The sequence below is a fragment of the Macrobrachium rosenbergii genome, chromosome 42 (assembly GCF_040412425.1).
Source record: "Macrobrachium rosenbergii isolate ZJJX-2024 chromosome 42, ASM4041242v1, whole genome shotgun sequence".
Taxonomy (NCBI): Eukaryota; Metazoa; Arthropoda; class Malacostraca; order Decapoda; family Palaemonidae; genus Macrobrachium; species Macrobrachium rosenbergii.
Genome location: NC_089782.1, coordinates 24,951,147 through 24,968,121, shown reverse-complemented (window position 1 = coordinate 24,968,121; position 16,975 = coordinate 24,951,147). Strand labels below are relative to the sequence as shown.

Genomic DNA, 16,975 nt, shown 5'->3' with positions numbered 1-16,975 from the left:
TATATATATATATATATATATATATATATATATATATATATATAGTAATAGTCTGCCATATATCAAACCTGAATGGTTTTGAGGAATATATGTGTAAGATTGTAATCACAAAGAAATGCATTCAAACAGATTTTTAATAGGTAATATTTAACCCTTTTTTTAACCTCTTCCTAATTAAAAAGAAAAAAATTGGGCTTATCTAACATCCCATTGAACTTCAGAATGCATCAGGACTACTATAAGAAGTTTTAGGCAGATTTTGTGTAAGTAAGCTGTAGGTAAATTTCTTCCTTAATAGTGGTAGCCTGTTTTCATAGCCATATTGATGGGAAGGTTCCTGCATATTTCCTTGTAAGTCTGACTGAGGAAACGTTAAACATTACAGTGGTTTAAGAAATGCCTACTGAAGAGATTACAGAAATTTATCTCTTGTTTGAATCTTTATTGTTGAGGAAAACAAGCTTAAAAATAAGTCATAACGACCTTCTGCTCTCTCTCTCTCTCTCTCTCTCTTCTGTCAAGTTTGCTAACTGCAATAAAGGCACGTGAGTTGAATTTTTATTTTACTGTTTTGTTTCTTACGAGGCATTATGTTGCTTTTTTATTGCTGCTGGGTTAATATGGTTGCGTGATCGTATTAAAGGTGTTGCCTAACTGAATTTGCACCTGTATTAAAGTAGTTTCATGTTTATCTCTTACAAACTTTAACTTAATTTCTGTTCAGCACCCATTTTTGCGCCCGTGATTTAACAATACAGTTCGTTATGTTCCGTCGTTGCCCTCAGTCCACGTCCAGTTTGTGCATATTGAAAAGTGTTTTCCTTTGAATCGGTTTTATTTTTTTTTTATATAACCTCCTCTCGTATTGAGTTGAACTAACCATATACTTCAGCCTTATCCCAAATTCGCCTTTTGGGGAAGAATAACTTTTCAGGTACCTGAACAACAGCCCACGTTAAAAGTAATACCCGTAGTATTAGGACGCGAGCGTTGGTGGTTTTCATGATAGTTATGTTAGTACTAAGGAATGAAGTGTAGCAGCTAAGCAGCGGTAGAGATAGAGCCGGGGTTGCATAAGCCCTGGTGCTTGGCTTATGGTACCGAGGTGTGATCTTGTCTAATGTTGGCGCGGTTACGGTGGTAGGTAGGCTTCTTGCATAGCGGAGATTCTGGCCCACCTCCATTTCCCCCCTCAGCATTTTTAGTTTTCTCTTTGTTCTTTCACATGTTAAGTAAAAAACAGAAAGCGAAGACAGGGTTTCAGATGGTGTGCAGGGTTTTAGACATGTAAGAAGGGGGCGGCCAGGGTTTTTAATAGATAAGGGGGAGCAGGGTTTCAAATGTAAGAGGTGGCAAATTTTTAAGTAGATAAGAGGGAGCAGGGTTTCACATGTAAGAGGTGGCAAGGTTTTAAAAGAGAGGGGGGGAGGGTTTTAAATTTAAAAGGAGGCATGGTCTCGGATAAGAGGAAGCACAGAGAGCCAAATATATGGTGCATTTATTTAGAGAAGTGACAGGGTTTCAAATAGCAAGAATACGGTCCCATGTAGGGAAGGAAAGTCCACTTTAAAATAGAGAAAATTACGGTAGCTTATTGCAGGTATACGGATTAAAAATTAAAACTCCGGAAGAGGTTTTGCTAGCGTCTAGTTGAAAAGGGCAAGGCAGTGTTCTTGAGAGCAGTTTATAATTGGATATTTTTATTTCTTTAATTTTGGATGTTGGATATTAAAATGTTGATTTTTCAAAATATTTGTTAACGTTATATGACCAGTGAGACGTAGACGCCTTGAGAGTTTCAGTCTTTACATGCGCAAGCGGGCAGTTAAAATCCCTCCCCCCCCATAAAAAAGTAACAATCAATCCACCAAATCAAGGCGTCGAGTACAACAGCGACAGTCTTTACCACCTTCGCAAGGATTAGGCTAAGCTTCTGATAATGTCATGCCCGCTGATGCTTGGAAATCTTAAGACTGACCACAGAGAGAAGTCGAGAATTCTGTGGTCAAAGAGATGTAAAGAATTAGCATTGAATTTGGCCACCGGACCTTGGACTTGACCGACGGCGAACTTGACTTCCCCACGTCTCGTACGAAATGACCTTGTGACCAGATCGTTGTCACAGCCAGTGCAAGGGTTCTCCGTCTGGCCGCCAGGGGGCTCATTTTGAACATTATTGGGGATCAATTTCCAGTCTAATTGCAGGCTGAATCTGTAATCTTTATGATAATTGTCCTTTGAAGGAAATGTACCGTAATAAATAGGCGAAAGGGTGGCATATGGTCTCAGGATGATTTATTTTTGTTGAATATATTTTGTATTTGGAAGTATACTATGAGAGGAGGATGGAGCAGTATTGATGTAAAGAACTCCTTGTATACTTTTGGAAAAAATATTTGGAACCACTAGGCGTATTATCTTTGTGTTAACGTTGGAAAAAGGTAATTTTTTATTTCTAATACATGTAATTTTTTATATGTAAAGGAATAGTAACAAATTCAAACTTGATTGTTAACGAACAAAACCGTCAGTCCAACTTGTAGCAGAGCAAATGGCAGTTATCATGATTTAGGTCTCCGTCGTGTGTTTTTGTTGGGTCGTCTCGACCCTTCGTGTAATTTGGAGAGTTGATGTCGTTGAGCTTGTTAGAAATGCTGACAAAACCCTCCTTGCACCAGGGGGGAATGGCCCGAGTTATTGTTCAGCCTACTTTGTTGAGTTGCTAGTTTTCGTGAGCTTACGCGATGATATTTGATTGAATTTTAATGGAGTCATGGTTTGTTGCCTCTCTCTCTCTCTCTCTCTCTCTCTCTCTCTCTGGAGTGATATTCTTTTAGGTAAAGCTGGCAAACTACATTCAAAGTAAGTCGTATGTGGACTTCACTCTTGTGGATGCTAGACCAAACTCTCTCTCTCTCTCTCTCTCTCTCTCTCTCTCCTCCAATTTCCTGACTCTGCAAGAGGTTCCTTTTTCAATTCACAATTCCCACCACCGGAACTGATTCAGCGAGAAGTGGCACTGGATGTCTAGCAGGAATGTTCCCCAGACACTGGAAGCAAATTCTCTCTCTCTCTCTCTCTCTCTCTCTCTCTCTCTCTCTCTCTCTCTCCCCCGCGCCTACGTATTTACTCCACGGCATCAGAAATGTATAGCGCATTCATGGGAGACAGAATGATTACATTAGACTTCAGTTATTATAATTTCTCTTTGGACTTTTATGAAATAAGTAAAGTGGATGTTGTATCTTATCAACCTCGTTCATACTTATGTATATTATACACATAATTATATGTGGCACGGCACCTTGTATACATGAGAGTAAACTTTGGTTGAATTGTTGCCATAACCAAGTATGACATCTGTGATGCCTCATTATACGGTAACATCTGTATAACCTGAACACTGGCAGGTGCGACTGAGAATTGCGTATCAGTCTGGTTCTCATAAGTCGTAGGTATATAGTTTATTTTGCAAAGAATATTATCGAAGTAGCTAACGATTTTTCATCCAAATTTTCGTGATTAGAACTTCCTTCTCTCTCTCTCTCTCTCTCTCTCAGCTCTCTCTCTCACAGCATGGTGCGGTTAGTTGTAGCTATTTTTGGATTGTTCACCTACGTGCAAGTAACTGTTCCGTGGTCGGGTGACGTCCAGTGTTGTAATAGTTACTTTACTCAGAATGGAGTTAGTTACTTCGTAGGAGTTGAGAAATTATCATAAATATGTGATATCTTCGTATAATCAGTTTACAGTGTTTGCTTATAGATATTTATAGATTTAGGTTCTAGCGAAAATCAAATAACTTATCTGGTACTGACAGGGCTTCCTAATCTGGTCAAAAGCAGTAATGTATCTGTATTTTTTTTAGTCCTAATCTGATGGTCCAAAAAAGTAATGTATCTTTATTTTTGTGTCCCTAATCTGATTGTCAAAAGCAATATGTATCTTTATTTTTTAGCCTTAATCAGATGGTCAAAATCAATAATGTATCCTTTATTTTTTTATGCCTCCCATCTAAACTTTGTATTTATAGGCATGCAGAGCGCGTCTACAGGCATTGGTTTTCTGCCTGACGAAATCTGTAGACCCCGGTATATTACAAACCTTCCCTTCAGCGAATTTACGAACTTTCCTTATCAGCTTGAAAGGGTTGCACCGTTTTCGGCGGCCTCGGTTGCACCCGGGCGATGAACGTGATCTTTTGGCGTAGGCGAGAAAATATTTTGTCTGGAGTCGTGTGTAGTGCTGTATATAAATAGACCGGTTTTAGAAATATTTCTTAAAGATCTATTGGCTCAAAACCCTCTGACGAAAAGAAGTTAAGCCAAAAAGTATCCCAAGAAATTGTGAAGAGCCGCTGTGCCAGTTGGTTGTGGATAGGGCCGGTGTTAGTAACCGCGAAGATAAGCCACGTTTTCCTCCTCCCATTAATTTTTATTGTACGTTCCATTAGTTTCTAAGTTTAAGGGTATCTTTCGGTTGTAAGGTAACGTTCGTGTGATTATCTGTCATTTGTAATGGATAGGTAAACATCATAAACTTGAACACATGGTAATAATTTCTATTCCTGACCTTGCACGCGGTTGAACGTCAGCTGTTAGTCTTGTTTACGAACATTTTTTTTTTTCTGGGAAATTATTTGAAGCCTCTCATCGTTCTTTATAATTTATATATATGTCACATGCTTGCGCCAGTCATACGTCTCTTTCCCTGCAAAATAGTCTCTTCGCTCGCATGACCTTTTCCATGGCTGTGTTCGCTTATCCTTAATTTTTTTCTGCCAGGCCTTTGAGAAGCCATGTTATTACAGCTTATATTTACTGTTGATGTCACTTCGGGCATAGAGGGAGTTTTAGAAAAAATTTTTCACTGACCGAAACCCACAGAGAGGGAGAGAGAGCATTCCTTGCCGTCTCAGGAACCCTACTCATGACGGTGAGCGTGTCATGCTATTGAACATCCCAACCCACAACAGAACTGGTAACTGCGGCCATGGAATTAACTGGAATTTAACTCTCTCTCTCTCTCTCTCTCTCTCTCTCTCTCTGAGATCAGTTCGTATCTATAGCAGTTTTATTAAACCCCGAATGGCCTGTGTGTCTTGGAAGATATTAACATGAGAAATTAGAGCGCGGTCTAGGAACGATAGGCCTAATAGAATGGCTTCAGGGATATATCTGATGTGTTTTCTGTATAATTTAGCTAATTTGACTTACGTTTTTTGTACCATGTTAAAATTAGGTTTTTACATTTTCCTCCATGGAGGGACGTAGATTTTTTAAGTGGATGATTACGTTGGACTTAAGATAACATAGTTTCTCTTTTGACCTTTATGGAAGTAAAATGGATTTTGCATCCTTACAAGCTACTCATACTTATGTATATTATACACATACACAATTGTACATAATGGAGTAAACTTTTATGGAATTGTTGTTATAGCCAAGTAGAAAATGATTGTTACTTCGTTATACTTTAACATCTGTCACTTATAACTCTGGCAGGTGTGACTGAGAATTGTCGAAAACACTTGAATGAATTTATAGTCAGTGTTAGGTCAAGAACGACACAGTTGGAGAGAGAGAGAAATAAGTAGGCTGTTTTTTTTTTCTCTCTGGTGAAAGACATTTCCTGCCTGGGTAATGCTCCTGGCAAGGATTTCCAGTCTAGTCTAGTCTCTCTCTCTCTCTCTCTCTCTCTCTCTCTCTCTCTCTCTCTCTGGTAGTGTTCAGTTTTTAATGAAAACTATCCAGGACCTCTCTCTCTCCGGTAGTGTTCAGTTTCTCTGAACACTATCCAGGACCTACTGGCTTCTCTCTCTCTCCGGTGTTTGGTCTCTCACTCATCCAGGACTCTAACTCTCTCTCTGGTATTGCTAAGTTTTAATGAACACTATCCAGGACCCACTGGCCTAACACTGTGGAACCTGTTATTTGGTTCGGGACAACTCTTACAAAAAAATCCATCCGGGTCGAGTTGACTCCGAACTTCGTTAAATTTCCATCTTGCTTTACTGTGTGATTTCTGTTTATCTTTTAGATACAATTAACAGGTCTTTGAACCCACCCTGTAACCTGAAGGTGTGTCCCCAAAACTTGCCCCATAAGCAACCCCCACACGGACACACTTTCGCTGCCTCTACACGCGCTCTCTCTCTCTCTCTCTCTCTCTCTCTCTCTCTCTCTCTCTCTCTATATATATATATATATATATATATATATATATATATATATATATATATATATATATATATATATTATATATTTATATATTTATATTATATATATTTATATTTATATATTATATATATTTATATATATATATATATTATATATATAATTATATGTTTGTGTATATATATGAATATATAAACACTAAAGATATATATGATAGATATATACATATACATACACATAATACATACGTACATACACTAAGGTTGTGGAAGTTTTCTTCATGAGGTTCATCCTTGATTCAGCTGTCTAACCTTATGAACGTCAGTGACCATTCGTATTTTTTCTCCAGAGCCACCCCTGTTAGGGAAAATGTTGAAAAAATAACACTGCGATATAGGCCTACTACACTTAGATAATATTTGTAGCGATATACTACTTGTCCTAAACAGTACTACGACCGACCGAAGCAAATTGTATCCCTGTTGTTTTACCTGAAGAGGTTTGGCGACAGGATCTCGTGCAGAACGTGTTGACTGAGAAACCGCTCGAACCACTCTGGCCATATTTGGTCCTGATTTTTTTCCTATGGATGTTTGTGGGATAAAGCCACGAGGAACTGCTAGTGGCTCTACACATTCTGGACTTAATCTTATCTCTGCAGAAGTTACTAAACTGAGGAGACAAATACTTGTTGCAAAATCGAATGCAATTTCTATAAATTCGTGTCGAGTTGCGTATAACTACTTTGTAAGAAAACGTAAGAGTAGTTGTTCAAGCAGTAAAAAAAAAAAAGGCTGCTTAAACGAAGTACTCTACGCTTATTTTTCTTTAAATAAACATTGTGTTTTTATCGCTACACCATGTTAGACTCTTCAGATCTTGAAGGTAACTTCCATTTTGACAGATATTGAAATTATGTGACCGTTTGGAATCCAGTCTGACGGGGCAGTCAACGCTGTTGGCCCATAATGAGATTCATGCCCATTCTGTGCCCTCGTTGGTTTCTCCCCAGAATGCCCTTTAAGGGATGGTGTTGGCCGACCAAAGTCTGGTCGTTGCAGGGCGGGAAGATTCCCGGTCTCTCGGAGGCGGCAGCTAGGCGCCGGGTGTCCCCTAGGGCGGGAATTGAGAAGGTAAAAGGTGGGGTTTAAAGTCAGCGTCTTGGTCCATCGATTTTTTATTCTTAGGAAGACGAGTTTGTTGGTTGTGCGCATATCTTATGGACAGATAAGGACATTAGGATAATCTTGCCCAATCTTCGAATTACATCGCTTGTTTAAACGTTCATTATTTGTTGCCAATCTATAGTCCTTGTTTGATGCGCAGCGAAGAGTAGTGTGTTCGCGCGTGCCTGTAAAAGATGTTTATTTAATTGGCACCTTTCGTGTTAGTAAGGATCACTGCAACGCCAGTTTACATCAGTCAGTCAATCCTTATGTTAGTACATATTGTCAAGTGTAAATCTTATGTGTCTTGTCTTACCGTACAGTATGTACTGAATAGTCTGGTACGTAAGGTGATTATCTAGTTCTTTATCATCCGACGTCTGTCATCATTCTCCAACAGTCTTAAAAAAGGTTGATGCGATAAGTAACCAAATAATTTTAATAATGAAGAAAGGAAAGAGACACTAGTGGGCCTCCTAGAAGGTGGAATGCTTTGGCATTTTTAAGGTGATACTTCAAGGTAAGAAAGTCATTTGCATAAGGAGGCGGAGGAATACATAATACACCTTTCAATTGTTATCCCGTCATGCACGCTTGCCGACGCCCGAGCAACGAAGACGAATTGAAGGGACTTGTTTTTTTATTGAAAGAACAGACATAATGCTGGTCTCCTACACATTTTTGTATGGCCTGTAAACTAAGTTTTACTTGTTCAATTGAGTATTTGTAGGGAAATAATCAGAGGTCTTATAAACTTACGTCGTTAATAAAAATCAAGAATGGAGTGACATTAACATCTCTCCAGTCTGGATTCTGTCAAGAGCACATCAACCTTTTTCTATCTGTTCGAAATCCAATTGTTATAACATTTTTTAAAGCTGCAATTAACACACTAGTTTGCATTGCTTGCTTCGTTTTGACTATGCAGAATCATGTGTCAGTCATTTGGCAGGTTTTCGTTGACTTGTACTCATTGCACTTTTAGGTGTTAATAATAACTTTGCTACTTTTTAGAGTCGACAATTAGCTTCTCTCTCTCTCTCTCTCTCTCTCTCTCTCTCTCTCTCTCTCTCTCTCTCTCTCTCTCCCATTTGCCTCACTAGGGAGTCAAAATTTCGAGTGGTCCTAATGGGGAAGGTGAGGTTGGAAGCAATTTAACCATTCAAATGTTTGTGCCTCTGCTGGCCTAAGGACGAAGATGGGAAAGAAAATGGTAAAAATCTAAACATTAACTAACACACATCTCTCGCCTGTAACAGCAGTTCAGATTGATTTCTTACCTTTCCATGAACAGCGGTAAAAGTGATGATTACTAGGTTTTGTAATCCTCGCTTCAAAGGGGGCCTTTAGATTACTGATCACTTCTGTTCTGTCTGTCCGTTTGCTCACACCTTTTTGGAAAAATTGACTTCAGTAGAGGCGTTTTGACTTGATTGTGATATAGTGTAATGATCTTTGCTTTGTAGGAGCCTTTTGCATTTGGGTGTAGGAAGGCTTGTCATGCAATTACTACAGTAAGCATATTGTACTTTTCCAGAGATTCCTGTGGAAGCCCCTGGCTCATGATTTTCACTGAAACCTTGAGCAATTTCATTACAGTTTAGAAGAATATCTTTTCCTGTGTACATTTACTTGGAGTGGATCTAATTGCTTTCCATTTTAATTGCCTTTACTTGGAGTTGATCTAATTGCTTTCCATTAATTGCTTTTCCCAGTTTTACTTGTATGGTATTTGGTCAGATTGAGCGTTTTCTTAATTCCTCCCACACAGTGATCATGCAGGATGTAGCATAGGGTTAGCAGATGTTTTATGCCAAGTGAATTTTGATTCTGTTCATTAACTTTTATATTTACTAAACTTTAGTTTAAAATGGTTAACTTGTATGCTCAGAATCAGAGTTATTTACTTAGATTTCACGTGCAAGTTTAATTGCAGATAATGCCTTGTATAGTAATTGTAAGTGTATTTAATTGGTTGATTATTTTCTCTTTCAGTGCCTGAGGCATACGTAACATTAGCCACCAATGATGGCTATGCAGTGGGTGCCCTGGTGCTTGCGCACTCCTTGAAGTCTGTAGGCACCACGCGTGACCTCTGCATTATGATAGCGCCGGCTGTCTCACAGGAGATTCAGTAAGTTTAGAATATTGTTAAGCTTTTGTCACAAATAATAGAGGTCAACTTGTCTGTTAAATTATTCCCTTGAAACGTTGAATTAATCGTTTTGTTCATGAATATTGAAATAATGCAGTATACCTGGATGAACTTCAATTTTTGATTAGTGTTATGTAAAAGAATGGGTTGTCGTTATGTAACGTGTATACTTATGAGAATTGTGCAAGGTATGATTTTGAGTATTTTAGGTAACTATAAAAATGAGCAGTTTTGGGAATATTTTGGTATGAAATAAGAAATTTTTGTGGATAAGTTTATTAACAAGAAAAAACTAACGCAAGACGATGAAGCTTTTTTGAATGCTTTCTGTAAGATGTGAAGATGGTGTGCTGTGTTGCTCAAGGCTAAGGAGTTGGACTGTGTTAATGTGCCACCCTCCCTTGGTTTAATTATAGATGCATCCAATATTATAGTAGGTGGAGCATTGTAGCAAGTGGCTCTGAAAGGAGTAAACTTTTAGGAGGATGTAAACGGGCACAGCATTTATGTAATGATTTTACTCTGAATGTCGAGCTATCGTGATCTCTGTTTAATTATTCAGCAGAGAGTATTGTACTGTACATTCTGGGTTGCTTAAAGGTTAAATATTATTCATTTTTGATATGAGCCTGTTCAGCCTCCCCTCTTCTTTCCAAGATTGAGTGAATTGTAGTGGCCATATATTTGTTATATGATGAGAGTCTGGTTGTTTATTAGTATTATTTTGATTAAGCAGTTCTGTTCACTTTTTGTTTTTTAGTGAAAGGCAAATACTATAATGCTGTTTCTATTTCAGATCCTTGCTCCACAGTGTCTTTAACTCCGTAGTCGTTGTTGATGTCTTGAATTCCAATGACTCTGCCCACCTTTCACTACTTAAGCGACCAGAGCTTGGAGTCACTTTCACAAAGCTTCACTGCTGGACACTTACACAATACACAAAATGCGTTTTCCTCGATGCTGATATGCTAGTATGTATGCCATTGTTTTAGGCTTTTCTTTTACATTTTTTGTGACTTGTGAAGTTTTAAGATATACTGGATTGTGAAATATGGTACAATCCAGTATTAGTTGTTTGTCTTATTCAAATTTTGAAATTTTCAAGGGTGTCCTCAACAAGTTACACACTGTTACATACTATATAGCATGATGGGTGAACAGTAGGTGTTAGTGATGAATCCTGTAATATTCCAAATCTGTCTGTTTCAGGCTGTACAGAACCCAGATGACCTCTTCGCCCACCCAGAATTGACAGCAGTTTGCGACATTGGTTGGCCAGACTGCTTCAACTCTGGCATGTTTGTGTATGTTCCTTCTATCGACACATATGGACAGCTCTTGCACCAAGCAGAGGTCTCTGGCAGCTTTGATGGTGGTGATCAGGGTATCCTTAACACTTTCTTCCCTAAGTGGCACAGAGTTTCCTTCATCTACAATATGGTGGCCTCAGCAACTTACACATACCTCCCTGCATATAAACAGTATGTATTGCCTTCTAGTGGCAGACATACATTTAGACATTTGGTTAAGTTTTTTTAAATAGAGCATCCTGAAAATAACTAAACATTTGGAAAGAAAATGTCATAGATATAAACGTTTTGCTGAACTTTTTTCTATTTTTTTTTTCCCTTGAAAATCTGTATGTAATATTGTTGACAAAGTATATTTTCTAAACTTTAGGTTTGGAGGAAATGCCAAGCTTGTTCACTTCCTTGGTGCCTTGAAGCCTTGGCAACATAGGTACGACAGTAACTCCGGTTCTGTCCACTTATCTCCTGGTTACCAGCACCTCGCACCATACCTCAACTCTTGGTGGGCTATTTACATACGCCTTGTTAGACCTGGCATTCCTGATATGGTAAGTAGTCGAAGATCGTGAAAAAGTTTCTCGAGACATCAGATTAGGCTTTATTAGATTTTGTTTATTTTAATAAGTATTCAAGTTCTTGCTTGCTTACTATTGTTGTAGCTTGAAGTTTCATCTGATGTCGAGCGTTTGGTGGCAGTATCAGACAGCACAGTACTGCCATGATTTTCCAGTAATATGCATGTGTCTGTTTTGTTTAACCTTTTTTTTTTTTTTTAACTTTGAAAAGTATTTTCATATTTGTTTGATTTAGCAAGAAATTGGCTGATTTTTGTTTCAAAACCAAAAGTTTACATAAAATCTTTTCCTCCAATGTTAATCCAGATTATGTACCTTAACATGAATTGTTTTGCATAAGTTCTTGTCTAAGTGTGGGAGGTATGGGTCTTATTCCATTTTCTTTGTTTACTCTGGAAATGTGATATCAAGTGTTTCAGGCTTTACACTAGTTTGATAATTGGAGGTACTGTACACTAGTAAACATTTTTCTTACAAAATTGCATATTTATGCCAATAGGTTTTTGAGTTCTAAAGTCATTGTGATAAATATATTTAATTGATAGTTATTAGTCACACAGTAGATTTCTTAGGTTTCTTAGGATATTTGATTGCTAATTAGTCTCTGTTACAGTATCAAGTAGTTTAACCAGGATGCTTTTAAATAGAGTTTAGTTATTAACTTTCGTAGGGTTGGTGGGTGCTTAATTTTTAAATGTCAAAAAGCTGGTCAGATTTGAATCTTTTATCTTAAATAGACCATCGTGATACTCCTAATGATTTAGCCAGTAATGCAATTTGTCCCCCTGATTTAGACATTGTAAGGCCCTTCTTGTGTTAGTAAAATATTGTATTTCACTTCCAGAAAGATAACCTGGAAATAAAGCTTAATTTTTTGCAAATACAGAATTTCTAAGGTGAAATTTGATAAGGTAAGAAGCTACAGCATAGTACAATTATTGAATGTCCCTAAAGTTGTTTTATAATGATTCTCTTTTATTCCTTCACTTATTCTTGGATGGTAAATTGTCTTTATCATCTATAAATAGAATCTTTATCCTGAAAGCTTAACACAGCAACCCTACATAATTCCATTGGCTCTACTGACCGTAAGCAATTTGAGGTCTGTTTTTACAATATATAGTACAGTGTTAATGATTCATTAGTTGAATTAAGAGTTATTCATTGTTTGTATTAGTTTGTAGGGTGCTTGGGTATTTCTATAAAAAGATCTCAAAAAAAAGTATAATTTGTCATTTAGTCAATGAGGGACCTTTATTCAGTAAACAAAAGTTAGTTTTTATGATTATACAGATTGTGTAGCATAAGTGATATATTTCTTGCATTTTGACACTATAGGTCACCTGCATTGGTTTAGAAATCAGCTTATGGTACTATTTTCTCTTGTTTTTATATGAATAGCATGTTTTTGTGTTGACTTAATCTCATGTGCAGTGTATTGATGAGTACATACACACAAGCTACACTCACTCCTACATTGCATATTAAAAGGCATTCAGTCCACAAACTGGTATTTTGTCATTGGACACAGCTGTACACATGTAATGTATATATGCAGCTATAGTGAATGGAATTCTAAAAGTAAACAATCCACAACATATCGGAACCATTTTTTTACATTTTATTCACTTATCATACAATGCCAAAGTTGGGCCCATACCATTCAGGAGTGTTGGGAGCCATGGCTTGTAGTGTGACACAAATACTAGATGGTAGAGTGGTGCAGTGAATTGTCGAAAGCCTGTCTTTGATTCCTTTTCTATGTACTCACATCATACACTTCACACAGACACATACACCAGTGTATGTTTATCATGTGCATATTTAATATGAAAGCACTGTACATGTACAGAAATTTACAAACATTAGATCAGCACTGCACTTTTTCAGTAAGTTTGAGTTTGTAGTTTCTTTCCTTATTTTGAGTTTTTTAAGTTTAAATTAACTTTTTTACCAATTCACATTTGGACTTTATAACATTTCCTCATGTAAGTCTTCAAGGAGATTAATTTTACAGAATTGTGCATGCATTAATCTTGCTTCTCCCTTCCAGAATATTGAAAGTGCATCATATTCGAAGTCACTCCTAGGAGACATTCAGGTAAAGGTTTGCCAACAGAATGTTTGGCTGTTATAAGAAGACGTAAAAGGAAGCTGTTAATTTATAGTACTTAGTTTGTGGAAGGCTCTTACTATAATAGATGAGCATTACTGCATTTAATATTGTAAGAAATTTTTAGACTTATTTTTTAGCAAGCAAATTATTGAACCTGTAAATTAAAGAACAATTGGTTAGTTTCCCTCGTAAGTGCCATTATAAACTTAGTTGTTTGAATGAGTACCCTTTGATTGTTGGTATTAAATTGTCTTTAATGTTAAGTGGAAGAATGTGGCTTTTAGTTTAGAAACCAAGACAAATTCCCTTAGCATGTAGAACAAGTAAGGAATTTGACCCCCCTATCCCAGACACCTGTTTTTAAAGCTGGCTAGTTTTAGATTGTGAATGTTGTAAGTGGATTTTCTAATGCTGTATTGTCAAGGCTAACTAACCCTTTGCTTACTATTTTATTACATGCTGGTCATGATGGAATTAGTATTCTAATTCAAATGAATCAAATACTGAGCAATCGTCAGGTGAAACTAGTGACAACCATGTCATTCATGATGAGAGACAGGTAAAAGACAGTTGTGGTAATCAGCACATAGTACGTAGTGTAAAAGGTTCTGATATTAACAGAACAAAATGGACAAGGGAAAAGGAGGATAACATAGGTGACAGTAATAGTAAACAAGATTTGGCAGGGTGTCCTGCAAGAGAGAGTGTGCAACAGGTACAGTAGTGTTGGCATTTGATAAATAATTAATGAACTTCTAGGTGTTGGCTTCAGCAAATCTCAAAGCATGCCACTACTGTTTTTACCCTTTCTATAAGTACAAGGTTCTGCTTGGATGCCTTAGGCTGAGGAATGTGAGCCCACAGACTCAGCCCTTATAATTTAGTGTAGGTATTTGTTAGTTCGTGAGGTAGTTCAGTGTTGAGGTATGAAGAAAGTGATTATTATTTCAACTAAGAGTAGATCTGATTTAGGTGAGATACTGAGACTAGATTATTATTTCAACTAAGAGCAGATCTGATCTAAGTGAGATACTGAAACTATGTTTAAACGTCATTATGGCAGGAATAAAAAGCTTGGCTCTGTGACAGATGATGATGATATGCATATGTATATATGTGTGAGTGTTTTTGATGCTTTAAAATATTTAGTAAAATGTAAATGTAGTTTTAAAGGCTGTAATTCACATTTATTCAACATCTAGGTCTTTAGCATGCCTGGCATAGCCAAAATCTTTTCCCAAAACCGTTCGCATAATCTTTCAAACTAGTGCAGTTGCATTATATGAAATTTGCAAATTTGAGGAAAAACTGTATGAAAAAATTAAGTAGCATATTTGAAGAGTGAAAGTGACCACTAAAGAGTTTAATTTATTTTAAATTTTTACTAAGAAAAATATTGGAGAATCATTTTCAACAGTTTCTTTTTAAAGATTTTCCTGCAGAGATTTTTCAAGAGGCTAACCAGGCTTGTGCAGACCCACTGCACAGTTTTATGAACCTGTAAATTCGTCTTGCTTTAAGCTTGTTTCTCATTTATATTGTGGCTGGCAGGGATGGGTAAACAAAATTATACTCTGAATCTGAGATATCTGAACTACATTTTAATTGGTACTTTGATAAGTGATAGTGAAGGTTCTCAGGAATTGAAATATAGGTAGATCAGCTAAGATTAATGTATTGTATTAGTAATGGCATTAAACTGCTACTAATATTTAGGGTATGAAGAGGTTAAGTAGGTGTGTCAAAGAGGTTTGAAAATAATGGGAGCTTGTTTGTTTCACGTCTTTAATTTAAATTTTTCTTGCAATAAGCTTGGTATTTTACAAACTTTCTTATAATTTGCTGGATATTGCATCATTTATCTTGGTAATTTGCAGTAATTCACTGTTAAAATCTCTTAACATAATTCTTTAGAAGCTTTGATGATAATTAAAAGGAATTATTTTTTGTATGTGTGTTAATTTTCCTTTCCCTTTGTAGGTTGCACATCAGCTTGGTGGATTGAGCTTGGGACCAGAATCTGCTATGGAGGGCAAGGCACGATGGGAGAGGGGAGAGCCAGACTACTTGGGTCGTGACTCTTTTGCAAATATTCAGGCTTACATTGATGCAAAAATCAAGTCCAATGGAAAGTGATTTTCTCCTCAGTCTTTATTCTCAAGGTCTTTCATTGTTTAGGGTAGCATTAATCTGGAAGATCCTCCTATATTTATAAATATATCTTCAAATGCATTTGAATTTTTAATGTACTCTCTTCAATATGAAAACTGCATGAAGTTTCAGTATTGCAAAATTCACATCTTGTTGAAATGGGTGTAAAGTATGCAAAATTTTAATAGGATTGAAAGAGAAAGTTTCCCTCCATTGCTTAAGCTTCCATCAGTGATAGCTGAATGTGCTCATACTACTAGTATCATCTTGTGCACAGGGTTGTTAGTAATTGACTGAATCTCAGTTTCAAAAATGCAGTTTTACTTTGTACACTATTGGCTGTCATTCTAGTCAAATTTTGCTCAAATCAGTTTTCGTTATAACTCAGTGCCTTTATGCCTTTTTCCAAAAAGGTATGGACTTAGGGTACCTCAGACCACATAGTCGTACAAGTTTACGCTAGATGAGGTGGCTTTACCCTTGTATTTTTGGGCATCTGACCTTTTCTTTTAAATAACCGTTACTATATAGATTGAAAGTTTCATTCAGACATTCCGTACTGCCCAAACTCAAGAAAAACTATTTAGAATTCTTTGTTTACTGTGCCAAAGTGATTGGTATGCGCCAATTAAATAGGAAAAATAAAATGAAATTTTTATTTCCCTCTGACATTGATGTTTCAAGAACACTGAATGAATAATCACAGAAGTCCTGCACTATTTGCAGTTGCACAGGGGTCAACTATTTAGAATGGAAAGCTTGCACAATTGGCAGCAGAAGGTCAGTCTTAAGAATTAATGTTGCTGATGGTTACACAAGTTGGATTGTGTAAACAAAGGTTTTAACAAGCAAAGGATTCAAATGGGGTTTGTTCTGAAGGATACATTGCCTCCAGAAGATGTGAGTATGCTTGAGTAATAAAGATTTGGCAAGCACTAGGAGTTGCTCATAAATTAGAATGCATTAATGCCTAATGCTTTTTTACTGGAGTCTCTCTTTCAGCTTGAAATTAAAGAGAAGATTTTATTTACTCTTCAAAGTCTGTGGTTTCTTTACTACTCATAAGTCAAAACTTATCTTTTATCTTCAGATAGGTCAACTCCACTAGTCATGTATAATTGACATTTTACTTAGTAAAACTGTTCTATGTAACAAGAATTTATAGGCTGAAAATGGTAATGCCAAAATAATTTCTCTTGCCTTATTTTTGGTAAATTTTTTTGTTTTTGTTTATACTTTGCTTAATATACAATGAGTTTATATTAAAAGTTGTCTTTTTAATTTTTCTTGAGATTCATAAGCTCCAAAAACTCTCAAGTTCACAAT

At 36.7% G+C, this 16,975-nt stretch overlaps 1 protein-coding gene across 4 annotated transcripts in view; it reads left to right on the top strand.

The window, feature by feature from the left end:
* Gyg (Glycogenin) overlaps positions 1–16,301 on the top strand; it is a 67,360-nt gene extending 51,059 nt beyond the window's left edge. For 2 of the 4 annotated variants that reach the window (XM_067085793.1, XM_067085792.1), the window contains exons 2-7: positions 9,338–9,476; positions 10,294–10,468; positions 10,707–10,978; positions 11,178–11,355; positions 13,436–13,483; positions 15,479–16,301. In XM_067085793.1, the coding sequence (XP_066941894.1) occupies positions 9,338–9,476; positions 10,294–10,468; positions 10,707–10,978; positions 11,178–11,355; positions 13,436–13,483; positions 15,479–15,634 (968 nt within the window). In that variant the 3' untranslated portion in view covers positions 15,635–16,301. The remainder of the gene's footprint in view (positions 1–9,337; positions 9,477–10,293; positions 10,469–10,706; positions 10,979–11,177; positions 11,356–13,435; positions 13,484–15,478) is intronic. The other 2 variants (XM_067085795.1, XM_067085794.1) reach the window with 1 other exon arrangement.
* Positions 16,302–16,975: the final 674 nt, after the last annotated feature.